This window comes from Mytilus galloprovincialis, chromosome 3 (genome assembly GCF_965363235.1).
Source record: "Mytilus galloprovincialis chromosome 3, xbMytGall1.hap1.1, whole genome shotgun sequence".
NCBI classification, from domain to species: Eukaryota; Metazoa; Mollusca; class Bivalvia; order Mytilida; family Mytilidae; genus Mytilus; species Mytilus galloprovincialis.
The window spans coordinates 77,192,513-77,202,170 of NC_134840.1; the positions used below are offsets into that span (position 1 = coordinate 77,192,513).

The 9,658-nt window shown below is 32.9% G+C and overlaps 1 protein-coding gene across 2 annotated transcripts; it reads left to right on the plus strand.

The window, feature by feature from the left end:
• Positions 1–1,043: 1,043 nt before the first annotated feature.
• On the plus strand, positions 1,044–9,270 carry LOC143069006 (1-deoxypentalenic acid 11-beta-hydroxylase-like). Of its 2 annotated transcripts, XM_076243435.1 has the most exons (9): positions 1,044–1,270; positions 2,886–3,003; positions 4,338–4,438; positions 5,026–5,167; positions 5,257–5,351; positions 5,838–5,943; positions 6,453–6,537; positions 8,078–8,282; positions 8,908–9,270. In XM_076243435.1, the coding sequence occupies exons 1-9, from the start codon at positions 1,127–1,129 to the stop codon at positions 9,034–9,036; spliced, it is 1,125 nt and encodes a 374-aa protein (XP_076099550.1). In that variant the 5' UTR covers positions 1,044–1,126; the 3' UTR covers positions 9,037–9,270. The 2 variants fall into 2 exon arrangements, with proteins under 2 accessions (XP_076099550.1, XP_076099551.1); XM_076243436.1 differs by lacking the exons at positions 5,257–5,351; positions 5,838–5,943.
• Positions 9,271–9,658: the final 388 nt, after the last annotated feature.

Below are 9,658 nucleotides of genomic sequence, written 5' to 3' on the forward strand. Positions count from 1 at the left end.
ATATTTTTCGTCGGCAGCTACCGAAGTGAAAGTCCTTGCAAATCACATTTCCTTAATTTCAAATACGAAAAATATGATTGTACGTCATTCTGCTCGATACTAAAATTCCACTGATACATCTGTCTTACAAACAACGTAAACCCAATGGGTATGTCAAATTCAACAAAAAAAAAAAAAAAAAAAAAAAAAAAAAAAAAAAAAAACAACAGCTATTGAAATAATGTTATCAGTTTTCAAACTGTAAAACTATCAACTTATTTATATAAATCAGATGTTGAAATTAACAAAATCATTATAAATATGATCATTTTGGTTTACAAGCGAATTCTTAAAAGTTAACACATTTCCTAGTAGGCAGTTAATATAATGTGATTTATAAACAAAAACGACATACTTTGTGGCTTTGTCGTCGTGGATAACAACATATATGTCGTTTAACTGATTTTTATTTGTATGTACGATCTTACAGACTTAGAGTATCTACGTCTTATTTTTTTTAACGTTTTGCCCATTGTCTAACACAATCCTTTACTGAATCAATTAGACATAAGTATTTTAAAGTTATGTTTCAAGGTTCCTGTTTATGGATTTAGGCTTACGGTATTTAAGATTTTTGCAGTTTTTAATGCCTAGCAAATTTCACAGAAACATACTGTAAAGACAGATACTGCAACAATGCCATAAACAAGACTAAGCATATAGCATTTTACAATATGTTGCACACTAAGATTACTTACGCATGTTATTATTTATGCTTCATCTTTCCGATAAAATATATGAATTGAATATAAAGTTGAAATATTTTTGCTTTTTTATTATTTAGTATATTGGATTTGTGATTTTCATATTGCGTCAGTAGCCAATCCATCGAAGCCAACCCATTATTAGCAAGTACTGCCGTGAGGTTATACACAGTCACAAGAAAACAACTGTATCATTTACATAAATAACAAATATGTTTCTTTTAAGATGGCGAGAATGCCATTATGGCTTTCCATACATTAATATATTGTGTTATCTGTTTTCTTCACGCTTAGTGGCTCACGTATACACATATTAAACTATAAATATACAGGCATTCACCTGTTCTTACATAACTAATTCAAACATCGTCTAATATAGGGCAATGTCTGAAACTAAAGTGATATACTCTGGTTCTACAAATGAAGCGTGTCCAGAATTGTTTAATATACAGGCAAAGCCTCCGATGCCAAAGGAAAGAAAGAAAGGACAGCTTCCAGATGAACTCATTCGGCAGTTTTTTGAGGAAGTAAGCAGATTTTGTTTTTACTTTGCATGAGATAAAAATAGGAATTGTATTACCATGATTGCCTATGAGAATCTCTGTGATATGACCTCAGACAGCGTTTATGTTTCTATAAATAGAAGGCGGCGTAAAGCAAACACAAAGAAATTAATGTGACAACTATCCACAAGGAAATAGTTTAAACATATTTTAATTGCTTAAATGTGCAAAAGAGATGAGACACAAGTTAATCAAACTTTTAAACCTGTTGGTGACCCTCTGCTGTTGTTTTTTATTTGGGCGGGTTGTTGTCTCTTTGACACATTCCCCATTTCCATTCTCAATTTTATTACATAGTCTTCTTCCAAGGAGATCAATGATCACCTATAACCAATGAGACAGCTTAACTATCCACACAAGTCTTTTAAAATGAAATGATGTTGATGGCTGTGCTACTTCGGCTAACAAGTTTACCATGCAATACAAAAATATATAGCTCAGTTAACTATTAATTTTGTTGAATATTTATAATACTCGCAAATATGCTCAATATATATTTTCCTTGAAATTAATCACCCCTATTAGAAGTGGGACATTTAAAGACGTATCGTATCCGTATCTGATACGTTGACGTATCACGGTGTATTATATTTACATAATAGTAGTTGGAGTTGCTTCTTGTATGTCAAAATGATTTTAATCCATACTTAATCAAGTTATTGCCCTTAAAAAAGATATATTAACAATATATTTACAGTGCCTATAATACAATTATGAAAACATTACATGGACGACATTAGAAGCAAACATGTACACACATTTGACATTCACGTGTGTTTGCGTATCAATATATATATCAATATATATATATATAAATCATTATAACTACACATGAGTTAAGTTCAATCATAAAACAAATAAAGTTAAGGATTGTGTACCCTTATGTTGGTTCAACGCTAAACATATGGACATTTTATAGCAAATCTAAATCCTTTCTCCTTGTCCTCTAATGTTTGACAATTCAGTGCGTGTAATATAGGGGATTACTACATGTAGTGCTAGCAATGATATTTGTTCATTAAAGATATAAATATGGATCAATTCAAGTACACCTTCTAGAGTGCGTTCGACCATAGTGACTCATCAAGAGTATTTTTGGAATGTAAAGGTTGTTTATGATGATTTGTTGAAATTAAACACTGGATCATTAATATTCATGGACTCACAAGTGAGTAATTTTTGTAGATGATTTTATAACGAAAATCTCTGTATTGAATTTTGAGGTTTTCTGCAAAATCTTTGCTTAATTTGCCACAAAATCCCTGTTTTCTATAAAATGCAATAAAACAATCATTACGCATCTGCATTATTATTTAAATTAAGACCTGACATATGCGTATGGTTTAAATATCTATTGTTTAGATGTCTATCATGTCATAAAAAGAGTGTATTAATGACCAAAAGATAACTAACATAGAAGAAAACAAATATATACATGTCATTTTTAAACATGTAAATGATTAATTAAACAGTAACCCACAGATACGTTCAGATGCGTCAACGTATCAGATACGGATACGATACGTCTTTAAATGTCCCACTTCTATTCATGCATTTAATCTTTATTTTGACTTTGTAGGGATATTTGGTTGTTGATGAATTTTTCACGAGAGATGAATTAGATGCATGCAGAGAAGATTTGAAACTCATGGTAGAAGAACTTGCACAAAAACTACACAACGCTGGAAAGATCAAAAGTATAAACCATTGTACATACATTCTCGCTTATGGTCCTCATTTTTGTATATTTTTAAACATTATAATAGAAAAACAAAAGATATGGGGCATACATCCATGACACAAAATCATTACATGCACAACACAACAAACTAAAAACACACAAAAAGCAAGGGAACAGCGCTTTTATGGCTCAAAGTCACAACGAGGCCTCTACACGGAGCTAACAAAAACAATCACCTCACTGCATGCTTGCAAGCTTGCCCCTAGCACTGGCTAAGAGGAATTCTTTGCAAATACTATTTGGATAGACTTTGTAAGATGTAACACCAGCTTATCGTGCCCGGTCAAAAAATAAAATTACTGGAAAGTAGTACATGTGTATAACAAAATAGTTCCTACGCCGTTTTTCTTTCTATAGTAGTTTGTTTGTCAATTATTCTCTCAGTATTCTCACTATGTATTAGCCCAATATGAAACCTATTGAAACTTTTTGAACTTATTATGCGCAGGAATGGTACATATAAGCAGTTATTGAACCAGTAATGACACGCTTTGTGTTGATTGTCGTAACTGCAATCCCCTCCCCTTTCATGAATTTGACCTACCGAATTAGACTGTTTACCGGATTTGTAATTGCATAAGCAACACGACGGGTGTCACATGTGGAGCAGGACTTTAGCCTTCCGGAACACCTGAGATCACCCCTAGTTTTTGGTGGGGTTCGTGTTGCTTATTCTTTAGTTTTCTACGTTGTGTCGTGTGTACTATTGTTTGTCTGTTTGTATTTTTCATTTCTAGTCATGGCATTGTCAGTTAATTTTCGATTTATGAGTTTGACTGTCCCTCTGGTATCTTTTGTCCCTCTTTTCACTTGAGTTCGGGAGTTAAAAAAAAACAATAATTAGAGTAGGTCTTTAATAAAGGCAGTCCGAAATGAAGGTCGGTGAAATTTGGTCTGCCACTAGAAAATGGGTATATTACATAGGGACAGAAATTGTGCCATACAATAGACCACCTACGGACCCTTTAAAGAGTTGTTCCAAAGGCTTTTAATTTGGAACAGTCTTTACACAAGGAGTTGGGATTAATTTCCCATTTTGACCGGACGTGGCAGCGTACTTTTACATCCCGCATAGCCAAACAGACGCCCCAATTTGGTAACGGTTTACTGGCGGTCGAAGAAAACCTAAGGGGTCATATTTATATTTCACAGTCACCCTTGTGACACTTATTTGATTCTCACGACAAGTGAAATCCGGTGGTTTTGAGAATTCTTTGATAACTGACTTCCATTGAGATTTCTTGGACTTCCTTCCATGATGTAACACTTTTTGTCTTTTGTTCATTTTAGAGTTATACAGAGACTATGGTTTATTTGAGAGACTAACGATGATAGAAAAAGAATTTCCTGGCTCAAATATTCTTTTACACAAAATGAAGACAATGCCTAAGGTATATGCTGTATTTTACAATTACGTGTATATAAAATTGACAATGGAAATGGGTAATGTGCCAAAGAGACAACAACCCGACCATAGAGCAGACAACCGCAGAAGGTCACCAACAGGTCTTCAATGCAACGAGAAATTCCCGCACCCGGAGTCGTCCTAGATTTGTTTAGTTATTTAACATGTTACCTTTCACAATATGTTATTTTTTAGCCAGTTTATACAAAATAAGGGCATCATTGAAACTTTCAGTTGCAAGACTTGCAAGGACTTCGTTTTAAATATGGCTGTCTGCGCCAATCCCTTCCCTTAATACATAGGACTGATGTGTAACAGTACAACATAAGAACAAACAATGCAAATCAGTTTGAAATGGCTTAACTAGTGATATCGATACAAAGCAGAAAATGACATCTTATAAAAAGATCACACAGGACGTGGTAGGGAATTAATAAATCGCGACAACATAAAAGACACAATGTACAGATTTGGCATACAGTGATTGGTCTTTTCTCTTTATTGTCTTCCAAATGATAATAAATATTAGAAAAAGGTTAAACTATATATTTTTTTCAAATATCATATTTTCAGTCTTTCTGTGATTTGTGGTCGAACGAGAGGATTCTGAATGTTATGGAACAGATACTCGGTCCAGATATCAAGGGTCATCCGGTTTGGAACATTCGAACCAAAACTCCTCAAAACGAGGCTACAACTGTTCCTTGGCACCAAGGTAAGATAGGTCGCAATATTTTCCTACTCTGGAGAATTACACTATTAAAATATCGTCTTATACATTATATAAATCGATGTATTTTTTAGATGTTGGTTATTTGAATAATGAATCTTACAAAGTCCTTCAGCCGACCGCATGGATACCGCTACTTGATACAAACGAAGACAACGGGTGTTTACAGGTTTGTTTGCACTTTGAAATGTCTTTACAGTAATATTTTGTGGACATTTTATAGCTTGTGTAGTATTGACTCCTTGCACATGTAAAAGCAATTTATTTTTTTTTTTTTTTTTTGCAGAGAACTGTAAGTAATATTCTTTTCCGACTTAATTTAAGTTTTTTTGTTTTTTATTGTTTTATTAAATTTGTTCTCCATAACAGTCCTGCTAATTTAATTCTGATCTGATTATTATCGAAATTAGTTGAGAATTGAAAACATGTTTAAAATGCAATATTTGAATGATATTTTACATTATTATTTTCTCTAATGAACTCTTTTGATACCTTTGGGGAGGGGGGGAGGACAGGGTGTTCAACGTATCAGTAGTGTTGGCGAACTGTTTTAGTATTACCATGAGAGGTATTTCTATTTTGAATAGTTGTCTTGATGATATTGACTTTAAATGAGTAATCATGGTTTCCCCCCTTTTTCCATTTGATATCCTAGGTTGCAAAACGTGGCCATAAGACGGGAAAAGTAGCAGATCACCAGTGTTGCCATGGTGGTACATGGTATGTTATGTTGGAAGAAGAAGAAATGAAGAGAAAGTTAGGTAAACATCATGACTTCAAACGTTTTTAGCAGGATAATGGAGAAGGTCATGTCGAGTTTATTACTGAATCTGTTACTCGCTAAGATAAATATTTAAAATGTACTTTACTTGTATGAAATTTTAAAAATCATTACTTTTATAAAAAAAAGAATCCTTCAAATTAATGTATGACAACTAATGGAGAAAAATCAAACAAACTTATATCTAGCGAATACCTGGGTTTAAGTTTATGTAGCAAGATATATATATTCTGTAAACCAACTTATTTCCCCAAATACTTAATCTTGCGTTTAGCCCTTTCTATTCCACTTCGCGGCGATTTGGTTTCGCGATTTTCAAATTCACTGGGTGTACACAAGTAAGAGAATAAAAGATCCATTTTTTTCGCGACGATTTATAGTATCATTATTTTTCTGCTCGCGAAATTCGCGAAAAATATATCGCTAGCGAAAAATAGTTAATTGACACAATATATAATGGAATATGTTTTTAATTTTTTTTCTATTCAGATATTGATTTGGAAAATGACTTGAAGATATGCCCTATTCCTTACGGAGGCATGCTGTTGTTTAATAATCTTGTTCCACATAGAAGGCAAGTGAAAATAGTTGATTAATAAAAACGCCGTTTTGAAACAAATGAAATTCTTAGACAAAGATACATATATATATAGATTATACCCCATAACCGTGGTGATTACGATATTCTCCACTCGAGATGGTTATACTTTCAAACTTTTAAAATGCAAATTACTTTACAATTTACAATGCAACTAAAATATAAGAAACGATTCATATATTATTCGTATTCATTATTTATAAGGATAAAAAAATATTAAAATCCGAATTTCTTGATTTTAAAAATAGGTCATGTTAAGGCAAGCAGACGACCATGCGTGCGCAGAACAAAATGGTTGCTTTGTCTGATGTATGCATACAGCTGTTGTAAAAGTTACAATAGATACATTTGTTAATCAAAAGATGACAAATCGTTTTTACTTATTTTAATATATAGTATAATATTTTATCTGATGATGATAGATCTGTTTTCCTGTAAAGTTATTAAGATATATTTGCACACAAGAAAATAAGTTCAATATTTTTTTTAAACTAACATAAATATTAAAATTTCAGTTCAATTCTTTTAAGATTTTTTAAAACACTCAGACACAAACTATGTGTTACAACATGAGGACAAATTACAAATCATATACAATAAATGACAGAATAGACAGGAAATTAATAGCAGAAGTGTACATTCTAAAGATCATACAACATGTAACATAAATAATAACAGAGATATGGAGTACACATTAAAGACAAAACCAGTGGGGGATCCAGAAATTTTTATAAGTAGTGGCCCACTGACTGCCTAAGAGGGGGCCGCTCTGGTCATGCTTCAGAGATTCCCTATATAAGCAACCAAAATTTTCCCAAAAAAGGGGGACCAGGACCCCCTGGGTCTCCCCCTAAATCCGCCTCTGAAAACAACCCAACATCACAACAAAGCTCAAAAGATATTTCCATCTCTAAATAGACTTTATGTAAAGAAAAGCTTTATTTAAAGATTTTGGTCATAAGTACTTATATATAACTACAGCCAAGCACTGACGGAGGGTTGTGATTGGAACTAGCACACGAATATGTAGCAGGGGTTAAAACATCGATCTCGTTTTATCTCTTTTCAGTTGATTAACAAACTTCCAATAATTAAAAAAAAAGCGCCTAGTAAACACAATCATAATTACTCTATAAATAAGTATAACTGACCACAAAACACATGACATGTAAAAGCATGGATTTTAGATGTCGTACTCTTCTTGTTGTGACTTTAACTTATACGTGTGTATACTGTATCATTTTATGTATCAAGGAAAACTAACATAGATCGTTTGAATTCAAAGCCAAACATCCAAACTAGCGTAATTTAAAAACAAATAACTCGTCTACTAAGTAACACTGTCTTGAAAGCTGAGCTTGAAAGATTAAGTTGCACAAATTGAGTTGAGCGGGCCTAAGATTTAAAAGTTATACGTTCAATACAACTTGAATTGATAATATTCGTATGATGCTGTTTCTTGAAACGTTTTATTTAATTTTTGCTTAACTAATGTGTAACCTCTTTGCATCAACAGCCTACCAAATATGTCAAATAAAATCAGGTGGAGTCTTGACCTTCGATGGCAACGACCTTCAGAGCCGGTTGGATTTTATGGTCTGAAAGATGGTATTCTGATGAGAACATCGAAAGATCCCAATTATAAAATTGATTGGGAAGCATTCAACAAAATCGATCGACACCAAGTACAGAAGGAATCAATTGAAGAAAATGAAAGTGCTGTAAGAGTTATTTAAATATTTCAAAAAGATGTTTGTTGGTATTTTTTTCGACTTATAATTAAAGAACCTCTTGAAACTCGATAGGTATTATGGCTTGTAAACTTCCCATATAATTGTTTAAATAAGATGTTCAAAACCATCTACAGTTCATGAAAAGTTGCACATGTTCTTAAAATATGAACGGATATTCAGTGATAGGATAAATGATGTTTAAACATCCATGCTTACATCTACATGAAGCTGCGATACTATGAAATGGTATTAAATAAATTTCGCGGAAATCGGACCCAATTCTTTGACACAAAAAACAGCTTGGCATAGACAAATACGAAGAGCATAGTTTATACTTTTTGGAACCAAAGAGGATAGAATGCTAGTCTCCAATGTAATCATTATATTCTAATGCCTAATTCTTCACTGCTATTTTTTTTTAAATACAAGTAGCAACAGGTTGTTAATAGATTGCCTCCCTTTATCTTCTTTGTGCACCGATTGAGTCAGTGTATGACTTCTGTTAAGCCCACTGTTGCAATGAGGGACGAATATTTCATGTTTTATTAACTAAGAAAATCATTTAATCATTTGAAATCAATTTTGAGTGAATATAATAATTATGAACTTTCAGATTGAGGATGAATTTGACACAACCATACAAGGTCCATGGATGAAGAAATGGGAAATCGTTCATGTCAACAGGCATATATTGGAACATAGAAAGAAAGAAGGAAACCCGGAAAGTTGGACAAAAGCATAACACACAGGTGTGCTCCTGTAGACTGCATTTACTATTTACTCGAACTTTGAAACAATGGTTAAGTCGTCTCTGCTATGGCAGTGACAGGGCCATTATTTTGCTGTTTACTGCTTACTATGACTTTGAACTTATTGTAGAGATATTTTTTCATTGAATCATATAACTAATCAAGAAAATAAAGCATACTACATTGGATGTTGGATGTATTCTGATTGATAATGTAGTCTTAGATGATTCATGCTTTTTTCATTAGTGGTTATTGGCTCTGAACAAGCTGTCAGTAACTGCGAGTAAATCTCAGTTTCTTTGTGTTGTTGGGATTTACAATTACCCATCCACGTCCACTCTTTGTTCTTGTAAGTTGTATTTCTATTTGTATCTATCATATTAGTTAAAAAAGTTTCAACTGATTTTTAAAATTCGTTCTTATGTTGTACTGTTACACCACTGTTTCTCTGGTGTTTGCTGTATGAGAAACATGTTTTTGTTAATTGTTAACGTGCTGACCCGACGAGTTGATACCTTTCTATCTGATTTTTACATTGTTCTTTTGATGTGTTGTGTTGTATAACAATTTTTATAGTCAATGCTCATAAGTATTGTAAAATACCGCCACATTTGG